This window comes from Ranitomeya variabilis, chromosome 7 (assembly GCF_051348905.1).
Source record: "Ranitomeya variabilis isolate aRanVar5 chromosome 7, aRanVar5.hap1, whole genome shotgun sequence".
NCBI classification, from domain to species: domain Eukaryota; kingdom Metazoa; phylum Chordata; class Amphibia; order Anura; family Dendrobatidae; genus Ranitomeya; species Ranitomeya variabilis.
Window position 1 is genome coordinate 24850608 of NC_135238.1, and position 19942 is coordinate 24870549.

At 34.2% G+C, this 19942-nt stretch overlaps 1 protein-coding gene and 1 long non-coding RNA gene across 4 annotated transcripts in view; one reads left to right on the forward strand and one right to left on the reverse strand.

Moving 5' to 3' along the window:
- The window catches only part of LOC143785588 (uncharacterized), an 82822-nt gene that overhangs the window by 60373 nt on the left and 2507 nt on the right, over window positions 1–19942 (forward strand). The gene's annotated exons all lie outside the window — the stretch shown is intronic.
- The window catches only part of RAB11FIP3 (RAB11 family interacting protein 3), a 52524-nt gene that overhangs the window by 17776 nt on the left and 14806 nt on the right, over window positions 1–19942 (reverse strand). For all 3 annotated transcript variants that reach the window (XM_077274572.1, XM_077274570.1, XM_077274571.1), the window contains exons 2-3: window positions 19252–19345; window positions 15284–15372 (exon numbers count right to left, since the gene is read on the reverse strand). In XM_077274572.1, coding sequence (XP_077130687.1) covers window positions 15284–15372; window positions 19252–19345 — 183 coding nt within the window. The remainder of the gene's footprint in view (window positions 1–15283; window positions 15373–19251; window positions 19346–19942) is intronic.

The window sequence follows — 19942 nt, forward strand, 5'->3', positions numbered from 1 at the left end:
TTTACAAGGGGAGGTGTTCTAGTAGTTCTATTCTTATATACAGGGGCAGTATTATAGTAGTTCTATTCTTATATACAGGGGCAGTATTATAGTAGTTATATTCTTGTACATAGGGGCAGTATTATAGTAGTTATATTCTTGTACATAGGGAGCAGTATTATAGTAGTTATATTCTTGTACATAGGAGCAGTATTATAGTAGTTATATTACTTGTGCATAGTGGGCAGTATTATAGTAGTTATATTCTTGTACATAGGGGCAGTATTATAGTAGTTATATTCTTGTACATAGGAGCAGTATTATAGTAGTTATATTCTTGTACATAGGGGGCAGTATTATAGTAGTTATATTCTTGTACATAGGAGCAGTATTATAGTAGATATATTCTTGTACATAGGAGCAGTATTATAGTAGTTATATTCTTGTACATAGGGGGCAGTATTATAGTAGTTATATTCTTGTACATAGGAGCAGTATTATAGTAGTTATATTCTTGTACATAGGCGCAGTATTAGTTATATTCTTGTACATAGGAGCAGTATTATAGTAGTTATATTCTTGTACAAAGGGGGCAGTATTATAGTAGTTATATTCTTGTACATAGGAGCAGTATTATAGTAGTCATATTCTTGTACATAGCAGCAGTATTATAGTTATATTCTTGTACATAGGAGCAGTATTATAGTAGTTATATTCTTGTACATAGGCGCAGTATTAGTTATATTCTTGTACATAGGGGCAGTATTATAGTAGTTATATTCTTGTACATAGGAGCAGTATTATAGTAGTTATATTCTTGTACATAGGAGCAGTATTATAGTAGTTATATTCTTGTACATAGGGGCAGTATTATAGTAGTTATATTCTTGTACATAGGGGCAGTATTATAGTAGTTATATTCTTGTACATAGGGGCAGTATTATAGTAGTTATATTCCTGTACATAGGGGCAGTATTATAGTAGTTATATTCTTGTACATAGGAGCAGTATTATAGTAGTTATATTCTTGTACATAGGGGCAGTATTATAGTAGTAATATTCTTGTACATAGGGAGCAGTATTATAGTGGTTATATTCTTGTACATAGGAGCAGTATTATAGTAGTTATATTCTTGTACATAGGGGCAGTATTATAGTAGTTATATTCTTGTACATAGGGGCAGTATTATAGTAGTAATATTCTTGTACATAGGGAGCAGTATTATAGTGGTTATATTCTTGTACATAGGAGCAGTATTATAGTAGTTATATTCTTGTACATAGGAGCAGTATTATAGTAGTTATATTCTTGTACACAGGGGGCAGTATTATAGTAGTTATATTCTTGTATATAGGGGCAGTATTATAGTAGTTATATCCTTGTACATAGGGGGCAGTATTATAGTAGTTATATTCTTGTACATAGGAGCAGTATTATAGTAGTTATATTCTTGTACATAAGAGCAGTATTATAGTAGTTATATTCTTGTACATAGGGGCAGTATTATAGTAGTTATATTCTTGTACATAGGGGCAGTATTATAGTAGTTATATTCCTGTACATAGGAGCAGTATTATAGTAGTTATATTCTTGTATACAGGGGCAGTATTATAGTAGTTATATTCTTGTACATAGGGGCAGTATTATAGTAGTTATATTCTTGTACATAGGAGCAGTATTATAGTAGTTATATTCATGTACATAGGAGCAGTATTATAGTAGTTATATTCTTGTACATAAGAGCAGTATTATAGTAGTTATATTCTTGTACATAGGAGCAGTATTATAGTAGTTATATTCTTGTATATAGGGGCAGTATTATAGTAGTAATATTCTTGTACATAGGGGCAGTATTATAGTAGTTATATTCTTCTATATAGGGGCAGTATTATAGTAGTTATATTCTTGTACATAGGAGCAGTATTATAGTAGTTATATTCTTGTACATAGGGGCAGTATTATAGTAGTAATATTCTTGTACATAGGGAGCAGTATTATAGTAGTTATATTCTTGTACATAGGGGCAGTATTATTGTAGTTATATTCTTGTACATAGGGGCAGTATTATAGTAGTTATATTCTTGTACATAGGGGGCAGTATTATAGTAGTTATATTCTTGTACATATGGACAGTATTATAGTAGTTATATTCTTGTATACAGGGGCAGTATTATAGTAGTTATATTCTTGTACATAGGGGCAGTATTATAGTAGTTATATTCTTGTACATAGGAGCAGTATTATAGTAGTTATATTCATGTACATAGGAGCAGTATTATAGTAGTTATATTCTTGTACATAAGAGCAGTATTATAGTACCGTAGTTATATTCTTGTACATAGGAGCAGTATTATAGTAGTTATATTCTTGTATATAGGGGCAGTATTATAGTAGTAATATTCTTGTACATAGGGGCAGTATTATAGTAGTTATATTCTTCTATATAGGGGCAGTATTATAGTAGTTATATTCTTGTACATAGGGGCAGTATTATAGTAGTTATATTCTTGTATATAGGGGCAGTATTATAGTAGTTATATTCTTGTACATAGGAGCAGTATTATAGTAGTTATATTCTTGTACATAGGGGCAGTATTATAGTAGTTATATTCTTGTACATAGGAGCAGTATTATAGTAGTTATATTCTTGTACATAAGAGCAGTATTATAGTAGTTATATTCTTGTACATAGGAGCAGTATTATAGTAGTTATATTCTTGTATATAGGGGCAGTATTATAGTAGTTATATTCTTGTACATAGGAGCAGTATTATAGTAGTTATATTCTTGTACATAGGGGCAGTATTATAGTAGTTATATTCTTGTACATAGGGGCAGTATTATAGTAGTTATATTCTTGTGCATAGGGGTAGGTATTATAGTAGTTATATTCCTGTACATAGGAGCAGTATTATAGTAGTTATATTCTTGTACATAGGGGCAGTATTATAGTAGTTATATTCTTGTACATAGGGGCAGTATTATTGTAGTTATATTCTTGTACATATGGACAGTATTATAGTAGTTATATTCTTGTATACAGGGGCAGTATTATAGTAGTTATATTCTTGTACATAGGGGCAGTATTATAGTAGTTATATTCTTGTACATAGGAGCAGTATTATAGTAGTTATATTCTTGTATATAGGGGCAGTATTATAGTAGTAATATTCTTGTACATAGGGGCAGTATTATAGTAGTTATATTCTTCTATATAGGGGCAGTATTATAGTAGTTATATTCTTGTACATAGGGGCAGTATTATAGTAGTTATATTCTTGTATATAGGGGCAGTATTATAGTAGTTATATTCTTGTACATAGGAGCAGTATTATAGTAGTTATATTCTTGTACATAGGGGCAGTATTATAGTAGTTATATTCTTGTACATAGGAGCAGTATTATAGTAGTTATATTCTTGTACATAAGAGCAGTATTATAGTAGTTATATTCTTGTACATAGGAGCAGTATTATAGTAGTTATATTCTTGTATATAGGGGCAGTATTATAGTAGTTATATTCTTGTACATAGGAGCAGTATTATAGTAGTTATATTCTTGTACATAGGGGCAGTATTATAGTAGTTATATTCTTGTACATAGGGGCAGTATTATAGTAGTTATATTCTTGTGCATAGGGGAAGTATTATAGTAGTTATATTCCTGTACATAGGAGCAGTATTATAGTAGTTATATTCTTGTACATAGGGGCAGTATTATAGTAGTTATATTCTTGTACATAGGGGCAGTATTATTGTAGTTATATTCTTGTACATATGGACAGTATTATAGTAGTTATATTCTTGTATACAGGGGCAGTATTATAGTAGTTATATTCTTGTACATAGGGGCAGTATTATAGTAGTTATATTCTTGTACATAGGAGCAGTATTATAGTAGTTATATTCATGTACATAGGAGCAGTATTATAGTAGTTATATTCTTGTACATAAGAGCAGTATTATAGTAGTTATATTCTTGTACATAGGAGCAGTATTATAGTAGTTATATTCTTGTATATAGGGGCAGTATTATAGTAGTAATATTCTTGTACATAGGGGCAGTATTATAGTAGTTATATTCTTCTATATAGGGGCAGTATTATAGTAGTTATATTCTTGTACATAGGAGCAGTATTATAGTAGTTATATTCTTGTACATAGGGGCAGTATTATAGTAGTAATATTCTTGTACATAGGGAGCAGTATTATAGTAGTTATATTCTTGTACATAGGAGCAGTATTATAGTAGTAATATTCTTGTACATAGGGAGCAGTATTATAGTAGTTATATTCTTGTACATAGGGGCAGTATTATTGTAGTTATATTCTTGTACATAGGGGCAGTATTATAGTAGTTATATTCTTGTACATAGGGGGCAGTATTATAGTAGTTATATTCTTGTACATATGGACAGTATTATAGTAGTTATATTCTTGTATACAGGGGCAGTATTATAGTAGTTATATTCTTGTACATAGGGGCAGTATTATAGTAGTTATATTCTTGTACATAGGAGCAGTATTATAGTAGTTATATTCATGTACATAGGAGCAGTATTATAGTAGTTATATTCTTGTACATAAGAGCAGTATTATAGTAGTTATATTCTTGTACATAGGAGCAGTATTATAGTAGTTATATTCTTGTATATAGGGGCAGTATTATAGTAGTAATATTCTTGTACATAGGGGCAGTATTATAGTAGTTATATTCTTGTATATAGGGGCAGTATTATAGTAGTTATATTCTTGTACATAGGAGCAGTATTATAGTAGTTATTTTCTTGTACATAGGGGCAGTATTATAGTAGTTATATTCTTGTACATAGGAGCAGTATTATAGTAGTTATATTCTTGTACATAAGAGCAGTATTATAGTAGTTATTTTCTTGTACATAGGGGCAGTATTATAGTAGTTATATTCTTGTACATAGGAGCAGTATTATAGTAGTTATATTCTTGTACATAAGAGCAGTATTATAGTAGTTATATTCTTGTACATAGGAGCAGTATTATAGTAGTTATATTCTTGTATATAGGGGCAGTATTATAGTAGTTATATTCTTGTACATAGGAGCAGTATTATAGTAGTTATATTCTTGTGCATAGGGGCAGTATTATAGTAGTAATATTCTTGTACATAGGGAGCAGTATTATAGTGGTTATATTCTTGTACATAGGAGCAGTATTATAGTAGTTATATTCTTGTACATAGGGGCAGTATTATAGTAGTTATATTCTTGTACATAGGGAGCAGTATTATAGTGGTTATATTCTTGTACATAAGAGCAGTATTATAGTAGTTATATTCTTGTACATAGGAGCAGTATTATAGTAGTTATATTCTTGTACACAGGGGGCAGTATTATAGTAGTTATATTCTTGTATATAGGGGCAGTATTATAGTAGTTATATCCTTGTACATAGGGGGCAGTATTATAGTAGTTATATTCTTGTACATAGGAGCAGTATTATAGTAGTTATATTCTTGTACATAAGAGCAGTATTATAGTAGTTATATTCTTGTACATAGGGGCAGTATTATAGTAGTTATATTCTTGTACATAGGGGCAGTATTATAGTAGTTATATTCCTGTACATAGGAGCAGTATTATAGTAGTTATATTCTTGTATACAGGGGCAGTATTATAGTAGTTATATTCTTGTACATAGGGGCAGTATTATAGTAGTTATATTCTTGTACATAGGAGCAGTATTATAGTAGTTATATTCATGTACATAGGAGCAGTATTATAGTAGTTATATTCTTGTACATAAGAGCAGTATTATAGTAGTTATATTCTTGTACATAGGAGCAGTATTATAGTAGTTATATTCTTGTATATAGGGGCAGTATTATAGTAGTAATATTCTTGTACATAGGGGCAGTATTATAGTAGTTATATTCTTCTATATAGGGGCAGTATTATAGTAGTTATATTCTTGTACATAGGAGCAGTATTATAGTAGTTATATTCTTGTACATAGGGGCAGTATTATAGTAGTAATATTCTTGTACATAGGGAGCAGTATTATAGTAGTTATATTCTTGTACATAGGGGCAGTATTATTGTAGTTATATTCTTGTACATAGGGGCAGTATTATAGTAGTTATATTCTTGTACATAGGGGGCAGTATTATAGTAGTTATATTCTTGTACATATGGACAGTATTATAGTAGTTATATTCTTGTATACAGGGGCAGTATTATAGTAGTTATATTCTTGTACATAGGGGCAGTATTATAGTAGTTATATTCTTGTACATAGGAGCAGTATTATAGTAGTTATATTCATGTACATAGGAGCAGTATTATAGTAGTTATATTCTTGTACATAAGAGCAGTATTATAGTAGTTATATTCTTGTACATAGGAGCAGTATTATAGTAGTTATATTCTTGTATATAGGGGCAGTATTATAGTAGTAATATTCTTGTACATAGGGGCAGTATTATAGTAGTTATATTCTTGTACATAAGAGCAGTATTATAGTAGTTATATTCTTGTACATAGGAGCAGTATTATAGTAGTTATATTCTTGTATATAGGGGCAGTATTATAGTAGTTATATTCTTGTACATAGGAGCAGTATTATAGTAGTTATATTCTTGTACATAGGGGCAGTATTATAGTAGTTATATTCTTGTACATAGGGGCAGTATTATAGTAGTTATATTCTTGTGCATAGGGGAAGTATTATAGTAGTTATATTCCTGTACATAGGAGCAGTATTATAGTAGTTATATTCTTGTACATAGGGGCAGTATTATAGTAGTTATATTCTTGTACATAGGGACAGTATTATTGTAGTTATATTCTTGTACATATGGACAGTATTATAGTAGTTATATTCTTGTATACAGGGGCAGTATTATAGTAGTTATATTCTTGTACATAGGGGCAGTATTATAGTAGTTATATTCTTGTACATAGGAGCAGTATTATAGTAGTTATATTCATGTACATAGGAGCAGTATTATAGTAGTTATATTCTTGTACATAAGAGCAGTATTATAGTAGTTATATTCTTGTACATAGGAGCAGTATTATAGTAGTTATATTCTTGTATATAGGGGCAGTATTATAGTAGTAATATTCTTGTACATAGGGGCAGTATTATAGTAGTTATATTCTTCTATATAGGGGCAGTATTATAGTAGTTATATTCTTGTACATAGGAGCAGTATTATAGTAGTTATATTCTTGTACATAGGGGCAGTATTATAGTAGTAATATTCTTGTACATAGGGAGCAGTATTATAGTAGTTATATTCTTGTACATAGGAGCAGTATTATAGTAGTAATATTCTTGTACATAGGGAGCAGTATTATAGTAGTTATATTCTTGTACATAGGGGCAGTATTATTGTAGTTATATTCTTGTACATAGGGGCAGTATTATAGTAGTTATATTCTTGTACATAGGGGGCAGTATTATAGTAGTTATATTCTTGTACATATGGACAGTATTATAGTAGTTATATTCTTGTATACAGGGGCAGTATTATAGTAGTTATATTCTTGTACATAGGGGCAGTATTATAGTAGTTATATTCTTGTACATAGGAGCAGTATTATAGTAGTTATATTCATGTACATAGGAGCAGTATTATAGTAGTTATATTCTTGTACATAAGAGCAGTATTATAGTAGTTATATTCTTGTACATAGGAGCAGTATTATAGTAGTTATATTCTTGTATATAGGGGCAGTATTATAGTAGTAATATTCTTGTACATAGGGGCAGTATTATAGTAGTTATATTCTTGTATATAGGGGCAGTATTATAGTAGTTATATTCTTGTACATAGGAGCAGTATTATAGTAGTTATTTTCTTGTACATAGGGGCAGTATTATAGTAGTTATATTCTTGTACATAGGAGCAGTATTATAGTAGTTATATTCTTGTACATAAGAGCAGTATTATAGTAGTTATTTTCTTGTACATAGGGGCAGTATTATAGTAGTTATATTCTTGTACATAGGAGCAGTATTATAGTAGTTATATTCTTGTACATAAGAGCAGTATTATAGTAGTTATATTCTTGTACATAGGAGCAGTATTATAGTAGTTATATTCTTGTATATAGGGGCAGTATTATAGTAGTTATATTCTTGTACATAGGAGCAGTATTATAGTAGTTATATTCTTGTGCATAGGGGAAGTATTATAGTAGTTATATTCTTGTACATAGGAGCAGTATTATAGTAGTTATATTCTTGTACATAAGAGCAGTATTATAGTAGTTATATTCTTGTACATAAGAGCAGTATTATAGTAGTTATATTCTTGTACATAGGGGCAGTATTATAGTAGTTATATTCTTGTACATAGGGGCAGTATTATAGTAGTTATATTCTTGTACATAGGGGGCAGTATTATAGTAGTTATATTCCTGTACATAGGCGGCAGTATTATAGTAGTTATATTCTTGTACATAGGAGCAGTATTATAGTAGTTATATTCATGTACATAGGAGCAGTATTATAGTAGTTATATTCTTGTACATAAGAGCAGTATTATAGTAGTTATATTCTTGTACATAGGAGCAGTATTATAGTAGTTATATTCTTGTATATAGGGGCAGTATTATAGTAGTAATATTCTTGTACATAGGGGCAGTATTATAGTAGTTATATTCTTCTATATAGGGGCAGTATTATAGTAGTTATATTCTTGTACATAGGAGCAGTATTATAGTAGTTATATTCTTGTACATAGGGGCAGTATTATAGTAGTAATATTCTTGTACATAGGGAGCAGTATTATAGTAGTTATATTCTTGTACATAGGAGCAGTATTATAGTAGTAATATTCTTGTACATAGGGAGCAGTATTATAGTAGTTATATTCTTGTACATAGGGGCAGTATTATTGTAGTTATATTCTTGTACATAGGGGCAGTATTATAGTAGTTATATTCTTGTACATAGGGGGCAGTATTATAGTAGTTATATTCTTGTACATATGGACAGTATTATAGTAGTTATATTCTTGTATACAGGGGCAGTATTATAGTAGTTATATTCTTGTACATAGGGGCAGTATTATAGTAGTTATATTCTTGTACATAGGAGCAGTATTATAGTAGTTATATTCATGTACATAGGAGCAGTATTATAGTAGTTATATTCTTGTACATAAGAGCAGTATTATAGTAGTTATATTCTTGTACATAGGAGCAGTATTATAGTAGTTATATTCTTGTATATAGGGGCAGTATTATAGTAGTAATATTCTTGTACATAGGGGCAGTATTATAGTAGTTATATTCTTGTATATAGGGGCAGTATTATAGTAGTTATATTCTTGTACATAGGAGCAGTATTATAGTAGTTATTTTCTTGTACATAGGGGCAGTATTATAGTAGTTATATTCTTGTACATAGGAGCAGTATTATAGTAGTTATATTCTTGTACATAAGAGCAGTATTATAGTAGTTATTTTCTTGTACATAGGGGCAGTATTATAGTAGTTATATTCTTGTACATAGGAGCAGTATTATAGTAGTTATATTCTTGTACATAAGAGCAGTATTATAGTAGTTATATTCTTGTACATAGGAGCAGTATTATAGTAGTTATATTCTTGTATATAGGGGCAGTATTATAGTAGTTATATTCTTGTACATAGGAGCAGTATTATAGTAGTTATATTCTTGTGCATAGGGGCAGTATTATAGTAGTAATATTCTTGTACATAGGGAGCAGTATTATAGTGGTTATATTCTTGTACATAGGAGCAGTATTATAGTAGTTATATTCTTGTACATAGGGGCAGTATTATAGTAGTTATATTCTTGTACATAGGGGCAGTATTATAGTAGTAATATTCTTGTACATAGGGAGCAGTATTATAGTGGTTATATTCTTGTACATAGGAGCAGTATTATAGTAGTTATATTCTTGTACATAGGAGCAGTATTATAGTAGTTATATTCTTGTACACAGGGGGCAGTATTATAGTAGTTATATTCTTGTATATAGGGGCAGTATTATAGTAGTTATATCCTTGTACATAGGGGGCAGTATTAAAGTAGTTATATTCTTGTACATAGGAGCAGTATTATAGTAGTTATATTCTTGTACATAAGAGCAGTATTATAGTAGTTATATTCTTGTACATAGGGGCAGTATTATAGTAGTTATATTCTTGTACATAGGGGCAGTATTATAGTAGTTATATTCCTGTACATAGGAGCAGTATTATAGTAGTTATATTCTTGTATACAGGGGCAGTATTATAGTAGTTATATTCTTGTACATAGGGGCAGTATTATAGTAGTTATATTCTTGTACATAGGAGCAGTATTATAGTAGTTATATTCATGTACATAGGAGCAGTATTATAGTAGTTATATTCTTGTACATAAGAGCAGTATTATAGTAGTTATATTCTTGTACATAGGAGCAGTATTATAGTAGTTATATTCTTGTATATAGGGGCAGTATTATAGTAGTAATATTCTTGTACATAGGGGCAGTATTATAGTAGTTATATTCTTCTATATAGGGGCAGTATTATAGTAGTTATATTCTTGTACATAGGAGCAGTATTATAGTAGTTATATTCTTGTACATAGGGGCAGTATTATAGTAGTAATATTCTTGTACATAGGGAGCAGTATTATAGTAGTTATATTCTTGTACATAGGGGCAGTATTATTGTAGTTATATTCTTGTACATAGGGGCAGTATTATAGTAGTTATATTCTTGTACATAGGGGGCAGTATTATAGTAGTTATATTCTTGTACATATGGACAGTATTATAGTAGTTATATTCTTGTATACAGGGGCAGTATTATAGTAGTTATATTCTTGTACATAGGGGCAGTATTATAGTAGTTATATTCTTGTACATAGGAGCAGTATTATAGTAGTTATATTCATGTACATAGGAGCAGTATTATAGTAGTTATATTCTTGTACATAAGAGCAGTATTATAGTAGTTATATTCTTGTACATAGGAGCAGTATTATAGTAGTTATATTCTTGTATATAGGGGCAGTATTATAGTAGTAATATTCTTGTACATAGGGGCAGTATTATAGTAGTTATATTCTTGTACATAAGAGCAGTATTATAGTAGTTATATTCTTGTACATAGGAGCAGTATTATAGTAGTTATATTCTTGTATATAGGGGCAGTATTATAGTAGTTATATTCTTGTACATAGGAGCAGTATTATAGTAGTTATATTCTTGTACATAGGGGCAGTATTATAGTAGTTATATTCTTGTACATAGGGGCAGTATTATAGTAGTTATATTCTTGTGCATAGGGGAAGTATTATAGTAGTTATATTCCTGTACATAGGAGCAGTATTATAGTAGTTATATTCTTGTACATAGGGGCAGTATTATAGTAGTTATATTCTTGTACATAGGGGCAGTATTATTGTAGTTATATTCTTGTACATATGGACAGTATTATAGTAGTTATATTCTTGTATACAGGGGCAGTATTATAGTAGTTATATTCTTGTACATAGGGGCAGTATTATAGTAGTTATATTCTTGTACATAGGAGCAGTATTATAGTAGTTATATTCATGTACATAGGAGCAGTATTATAGTAGTTATATTCTTGTACATAAGAGCAGTATTATAGTAGTTATATTCTTGTACATAGGAGCAGTATTATAGTAGTTATATTCTTGTATATAGGGGCAGTATTATAGTAGTAATATTCTTGTACATAGGGGCAGTATTATAGTAGTTATATTCTTCTATATAGGGGCAGTATTATAGTAGTTATATTCTTGTACATAGGAGCAGTATTATAGTAGTTATATTCTTGTACATAGGGGCAGTATTATAGTAGTAATATTCTTGTACATAGGGAGCAGTATTATAGTAGTTATATTCTTGTACATAGGAGCAGTATTATAGTAGTAATATTCTTGTACATAGGGAGCAGTATTATAGTAGTTATATTCTTGTACATAGGGGCAGTATTATTGTAGTTATATTCTTGTACATAGGGGCAGTATTATAGTAGTTATATTCTTGTACATAGGGGGCAGTATTATAGTAGTTATATTCTTGTACATATGGACAGTATTATAGTAGTTATATTCTTGTATACAGGGGCAGTATTATAGTAGTTATATTCTTGTACATAGGGGCAGTATTATAGTAGTTATATTCTTGTACATAGGAGCAGTATTATAGTAGTTATATTCATGTACATAGGAGCAGTATTATAGTAGTTATATTCTTGTACATAAGAGCAGTATTATAGTAGTTATATTCTTGTACATAGGAGCAGTATTATAGTAGTTATATTCTTGTATATAGGGGCAGTATTATAGTAGTAATATTCTTGTACATAGGGGCAGTATTATAGTAGTTATATTCTTGTATATAGGGGCAGTATTATAGTAGTTATATTCTTGTACATAGGAGCAGTATTATAGTAGTTATTTTCTTGTACATAGGGGCAGTATTATAGTAGTTATATTCTTGTACATAGGAGCAGTATTATAGTAGTTATATTCTTGTACATAAGAGCAGTATTATAGTAGTTATTTTCTTGTACATAGGGGCAGTATTATAGTAGTTATATTCTTGTACATAGGAGCAGTATTATAGTAGTTATATTCTTGTACATAAGAGCAGTATTATAGTAGTTATATTCTTGTACATAGGAGCAGTATTATAGTAGTTATATTCTTGTATATAGGGGCAGTATTATAGTAGTTATATTCTTGTACATAGGAGCAGTATTATAGTAGTTATATTCTTGTGCATAGGGGAAGTATTATAGTAGTTATATTCTTGTACATAGGAGCAGTATTATAGTAGTTATATTCTTGTACATAAGAGCAGTATTATAGTAGTTATATTCTTGTACATAAGAGCAGTATTATAGTAGTTATATTCTTGTACATAGGGGCAGTATTATAGTAGTTATATTCTTGTACATAGGGGCAGTATTATAGTAGTTATATTCTTGTACATAGGGGGCAGTATTATAGTAGTTATATTCCTGTACATAGGCGGCAGTATTATAGTAGTTATATTCTTGTATATAGGAGCAGTATTATAGTAGTTATATTCTTGTACATAGGGGCAGTATTATAGTAGTTTTTTTCTTGTGGCAGGGGGCAGTATTATATTATACTCAACAAGGAGTAGCTGTGAGAACTGGTAAATGTTTTTTTCCAGGATAAGGGGGTAGATGAAATCTTTGCCCCATCTTGGTTCACATTTGCAGAAAAAAAAAAAATTATTGAGTCAGATCCTTTCCTAGAATCACCTTTATAAATTGCCTTCGTTTCTAAAACACAAATATTTTTTCCGCCTATGATCAGGTATTTGAATAATTGTTGGGGTATTTCCTTCTACCTGTGAAAAAAAACTGGATTTGCATAAGTCTACACATTCCTGTGACAGGCAGGCTGCGGAACTGTATCATTTTTCATACCAATGTGGACAATACTCGCTTTTATTAGGATGTGGGTGGCAACAAGAATCTGTATAAAACACAGCCAGGAAGTGCTGTCATGGGGACGCAAGTTACCGTTTTTAATAGGTAATCACTTGGTGGTCTTCACCATTCGATCAGTTCATCAAAAAATTGTTTTCAACCTAGACAACCCATTTAACACAGTCAAACCAAACAGAATTGTGAAAAGCGGAACTACCATGTGCACACAAATAATTTAACCGAAAATCCAATGGGAAAAAAAAAAGTGTAAATAAATTAACCTGTTATGTGCTGTAGCACAGACGACATATACTGTATGGTGAGCGGAGGGGAAACACAATTATGAAAATAGGTCAACGCTTTGTGCAATTCCACCTCGGGACAGCAGAGGGCGGCAGAGGTAAACGTTAAGCCCTTCAGTATGGCGGGGACGCTAATGTGTGGCGGACAGGACCATTTTACTTGTGGTTCAAGGTGACACCTTCAGATGTTATCACCAAACTGAAAACAGTAAATGCTTGGAGCAAATTTGCAAAGTTTACACCAAATAGACATGGATAAAAAAAATAAAAAAAAGCCTCTGCTACAAAAAGATTTGCGAAGGAGGTCATAGGTGACTTTGCAATGCAACAAGGCCATGATTGCACTCGCCAGACGTGACAGGAGTCACAGTGTTGCCCAAAAATTCAACAACGTTTGCTTCTTTTTTTAACCACTTGAAACAGCGCCACTCTTATCCATAGGTTAAGTCCGGTATTGCAGCGAGTGGTCACTAAAAAAGAGTCTAAGCTGCAATACTGAACATGGACATGGGTGGCGCTGTTACAGGAAAAATTAGAGACAACTCCTTTCCACCTCATAATGGGTTAACTGACATACAGAGGCGATGGCATGTGCATAAAAAAGGGTCTGGGATAGGATATGAAGATGAAAAAAGGGGTGAATAGATATAAAAATATTAAGCCCTAATCATCATTTGCGTCTTATTTTATTTCACTTTTTTGTCTTGTGGTATTCATTGATGGGTTTTGTGCTATTTTGTGAAATTCTTCAAGTGGTTCAAAAATTTGGGGCAAAATTCAAAAACAAAAATTTCACCCCGCTTTACCTTATTTTTGCCTTTTTAGAGCAAAAAGTCCTAGGGTCTGCTAAAATGGGGCAAAAAATACACAAAAATGACAGGCGTACATAAAATCCCTCCGGGGGAGGGGGAAAATGGAGCAAAAAAATATTACAACTTTTTTTAAAAAAAAGCTCCGATTGATAAATCAGCCGCAAACGTCTGGAAAAGAAAAATCAAGCTCACAAATAACTAATATACAAAAAAAAGGCAGTCATAAAAGATTATTAAAAAAAAATGACAAATTAAGAGAATAATTTGGCAAAGATGAAAAAAAAACACAGGTGAAAAATACCAAAAACTGGAAGGAAAAAAAGGAGTAAATGAAACAACAAATTAGTGTCTGTTGGCAGTGTGAAAGCACAACTAATTTTGTAGTTGTTGGTAATGAAAATTACAAAAAGAAGGTAAAAGGGAAGAAACAGAAACTATAGTTAGCTAGGAGGTGGGGTGAGGGACAAAGTAAAATTGTTTTTAGGAAGATCAAAGCAAATGCCAAGTGATGGGGTGGAGGAGGGGAAAGACAAAGTTGTGTCTTTACTGTGGATGTGGGGGGAGGCAGGCCACATTGTTCTTGAGCAGGAGGGGTCAGCAGTCTTTGAAAGGTTTATGAGACTGAAAGTAACAAGGAACTGAAGACAGGCAAATTATACAGTTATCAAAAATGTAAGACGCCTTAAAAGTTAAGATATTAGGACTTTCCCTTTAAGAGTCCAAACAAAATTTTTTTAAAAAAACTAACCTCAAATGCCACAAGGTCATCAAAGTCGACAGAGCAAGCCGGCTCTTCCTCGGAGGGGTATCCCATGTCGTAGAGTTGCATGTCCAGATCTAGGGGGGAAAATCAGTTGTAGGATTAGTTTAGCGGATTAATGCGAAACACTAATAAATGGGGGGGATTCGGGACCCTTGACTATTATTGAGAGAAGCTACAAAGAGTGTCTCACTCTGGAGGACCCAATATATACCTGTACTGCACGTGTGCAGTGTAATACTCTAGTTCACCTGCGGAGGTGCTGCAGGGAAACCAAACACTTGATTCTACCTTGCAGCTGATCGGTGGAGGTCTTAGTAGAAGGACCTTGATGCCTTCTCTACACGGGAGGCTTTCTAACTAAATTGTCCAGAGAACGCCCTTTAATACCTGAATATTTGTGGCATTTACTTTTCCGTTAAACCTGCAGACGCCCAGAATAAAATGGCCTGGCTTCTAGCTAATCCTTGTAAAGACGCCCCGCTGTGCATTCATAGAACAGTGTTATTACAGGCTGAGAAAAATGTTACTAAAATTTAGGATTTCTTTTTGGAGCTGGAGAATAAAACATTCAGATCTACCTAAATTTCCAAGCCGGGAGCCAGAAATAATATTTTACGGTCTCCAGGCGTTCTATCGCTGGCTTTAAGGAAAGTTGGAATCATAAGGATGATGTAACTGGTGCCAGGTCTGAGGTGGCCACTGTTGTATATAGAACGGTATACGCCATGTGCAGGAAGGAGTTAAGTTTCCTTGAGGGTTTTGTTCAACCACCCAGTTGATATGGAGCAAAATTTAGTAAATACTTTTATTATGGGGGTCTCCTTCAAGATGTTCTCCTGTTTTTAACTTGGGGCACTGCCATATAGTGCTCAAATAATGCCATCATACAGTGTCCAACATACAAGTAATATGGTATGGTAATGTCTAAATAAAACCGCTATTTAGTTCATATGAAGATATATGATGGGCAAGTGCCTCGCGAACTTGGACATTTATGGTGCCCACTTTAGAAGGGACAGATGTTGCACCCATTTTAGGATCTCGGATGACACTCTCCAAAGGCGCCACCAACGCAAGGGCGCATGAACCATAGAGGTGACCCATGCAGATGTTACGGGGCAAACTCTTCAAAGTTACAAAATAAGGGTGTGGAGCAAAATTAACTCAGGTCATCCACACCCAGGATTTTTTGGGGAGTGCCAGCCAACATCAGATGGGGGGTTTATATTTATCATAGCGCTCTGTGACCTCCATGTATGTCTATGGGTTATTCCGGTATGTAGACATCATCACTTATACACAGGATAAGCCAGAATGGGATACTTATATAAATGTTAGAAAGGAACGGCGGTACGCAGAAGAAAGCCACAGGGAAATGTCCTGTCCTATAATAGAAAGGCAGCCCTGTGTAATGCTTGTTTTATCCTGCGGAGGCACTGTAGGGAAACTGTACAGTTACTACAGAGGTTTCCTCACACATTACAACTGATCGCTAGTGAAAAATCTCTGAAGAAAAAAAAGTACAGATTCCTTTGACAGCCATTTTTCTTGAAGCAAGAAAAATGCATAGACCCACCCAAGCTAGGGAGAGTATGAATACTTTTGTCAACTTTCCTACAGACATGGGAGTGTATAGGAAACTAAACGCTGGGATCGCAGATTAGATCAGTCTTACAACAAACCACTGAATTGTTCGCTGTAACTTTCCAATGCAAATGTAAGCCACTAATGGCTTACGGGTCAACCTTACCTTCTCACAGGGATGAGGATGAAGCCAGAAACAGGCAAATATCTCTGGCGTCAGGAGTTTCGTATGGAAATGGCTGTACCTGTCTTCATTTTATTTCATTTTCCCACCTCTCATCTAACTCTCTCCTTTGACAACCTCCAATCTGGCTTCCGCCCCCACCACTCCACCGAAACTGCCCTGACAAAAATTACTAATGACTTACTCACAGCCAAAGCACCATCCTCCTCCTTCTTGACCTGTCCTCTGATTTCAACACAGTCGGCCACTGCCTACTGCTACAGATTCTTTCTTCCCTTGGCATCAAAGACCTTGCCCTGTCCTGGATCGCCTCATACCTTTCCGACCGCACATTTAGCGTTTCCCACTTTCACACTACCTCCTCATCCCGCCCTCTCTCTGATGGAGTCACTCAAGGCTCTGTCCTAGGGCCCCTACTTTTTTCCATCTATACCCTTGGCCTAGGACAACTCATAAAGTCCCATGGTTTCCAGTCCCACCTGTATGCGGACGACACTCAGATCTACCTCTCTGACCCAGATGTCACCTCTCTGCTGTCCAGAATCCCGAAGTGTCTGTCAGCCATATCCTCCTTCACCTCTCGCTTCCTAAAACTCAATGTAGACAAAACTGAACTCATCATCTTTCCCCCATCTCACGTATCCCCCCTACCTGATCTATCTATTATGGTAAACGGCATCACACTCTCTCCTGCACCTGAAATCCACTGCCTCGGATTACCTCTCGACCCTGCACTGTCCTTCAAACCGCACGTCCAAACTCTTGCCACCTCCTGTCGCCTCCAAAACAAAAATATTGCCAGAATCCGTTCCTTCCTCAGCCTACAATCTACCAAAACTCTTGTGCATGCCCTCATCATCTCCCGCCTCGACTACTGCAACAAACTCCTCTGTGGCCTCCCCGCTAACTCTCTTGCACCACTCCAGTCTTTCATCAACTCTGCTGCCCGGCTAATCCACCTCACTCCTCGCTACTCCCCTGCTTCTCCCCTCTGCAAATCCCTCCACTGGCTCCCAATTCCCCAACGAATCCAGTTCAAACTACTAACACTGATCTACAAAGCGATCCACAACTTGTCCCCTCCCTATATCTCTGAACTAATCTCCCAATATCTTCCCTCACGTAATCTCCGATCCTCCCAAGACCTCCTACTCTCCTCCACACTTATTCGTTCCTCACACAAACGCTTCCAAGATTTCTCCCGAATATCCCCCATCCTCTGGAATTCCATGCCTCAACAAGTCCGATTATCCACCACCCTCGGATCCTTCAGACGGAACCTGAAAACCCATCTCTTCAAGAAAGCCTACAGCCTGCAATAACCATTCTGCTGCCTCGCCATCACCAGAGCCACCGCCTCACCCCCTACCTTCTGCCTCTTCCACACTATCCCCATAGAATGTAAGTCCGCAAGGACAGGGTCCTCTCCCCTCTGTACCAGTCTGTCACTGTAAACGATATCTATAACTCTGTATGTAACCCCTTTCTCATGTACAGCACCATGGAATTAATGGTGCTATATAAATGAATAATAATAATAATAATAATTTTAATGAACTCAATTTTCCACATATGAAACTATTAAGGAGTATTAATCTCCAAAATGAGCTAATAATGATCAAAAGTCATCCTTCCTGTCCATGGGCACAGAATACACAGATTTCTCTCCAAGCAGCTCTATCAGCCTCTCTCGCAGCAAGAAATCACAGCACATTGTGAAGTTGTAGCAGTAGGGAGATACAATTTCTTGTAGTTCGATGTCTGTACAACGACCATCAAAATAAAATATTTTAGGTCCTTTTAACATCACATTCGGTCCACACTGTCATGGCTTCTTCTAGGATTTCTTTGAAAACGGGATTCGGATGTGCCCCTGGTAAAGCCCCTTTTGCTATAACGAGGCAGTCGAAGTCACTTTGTAATCCATTCCGGCGGTATCTTTTTTTTTTTTTTTTTCCCGGACACACAAAAAAATGCTATTGTGTTAGTCTAAGAAAAATGGACACCGGCGGAAGTCTTGACGTAGTCATGGAAGTGCGGGCCAAATGTGATGCGATTTCTTTTATCCTTCGATAACGGTATCATCTGACGGTGCTGTTTGTTCTTTGTTCCCTCCCATGTAAAATTGATTCCGTTGTCAAAATGGCCGCTTATTAAATGTGAACAAAAGTTTAGAGGTCCTCACCTTCATTCTGGATTTCCGAGATACCCCGATAGAAGTCACGGAAATTTATAACCCCCAGGCCAGCTGGATCCAGATAACCAGTGAGACATTTCACCTGTTAGGAGGAAAATGAAAGCAGGGATTAAAGCAGATACAATACTAAATCGGAGATTTACAAGTCTAAAGTCGTAGGAGATAAGCGGCTGCCTGACATGTCTAGTTGCGGCTTTCTTCTCTCTCCTGCGGAAAACACATGGGCGCTCAACCAAGCCGAGTGCTCGACCAAGCCGAGTGCTCGACCAAGCAGAGTGCTCGACCAAGCCAAGTGCTCGTCCAAACCGAGTGCTCGACCAAGACGAGTGCTCATGTGTATGGACAGAACGGGAGACGAGTCTGCTAAACCAATAATATTAGATAGATTCCCAGAAGATAAGTAGTGATCGGTTCCTGGCAGACGCTCATCTCCTACTTTGCCTTGCCAAGGCTTATGGTCGATATACATCTAATTTGTATGCCCGTCAAAGAGATGGCTCCCTACTCCGAGAAAGGCTTTTTTTCAAATGTTTTTTTTTTTTTTTTAAATGAAACACCTCCTATAAATTATGGGTTTGGGCAATCAAATATCCTGTCTGACATAAAGGGGGGTCTCTAATGGCGGCCATGTTGGTTCTTACAGAGACACCCAGGCTGTCATCACAATATTATAATTAAC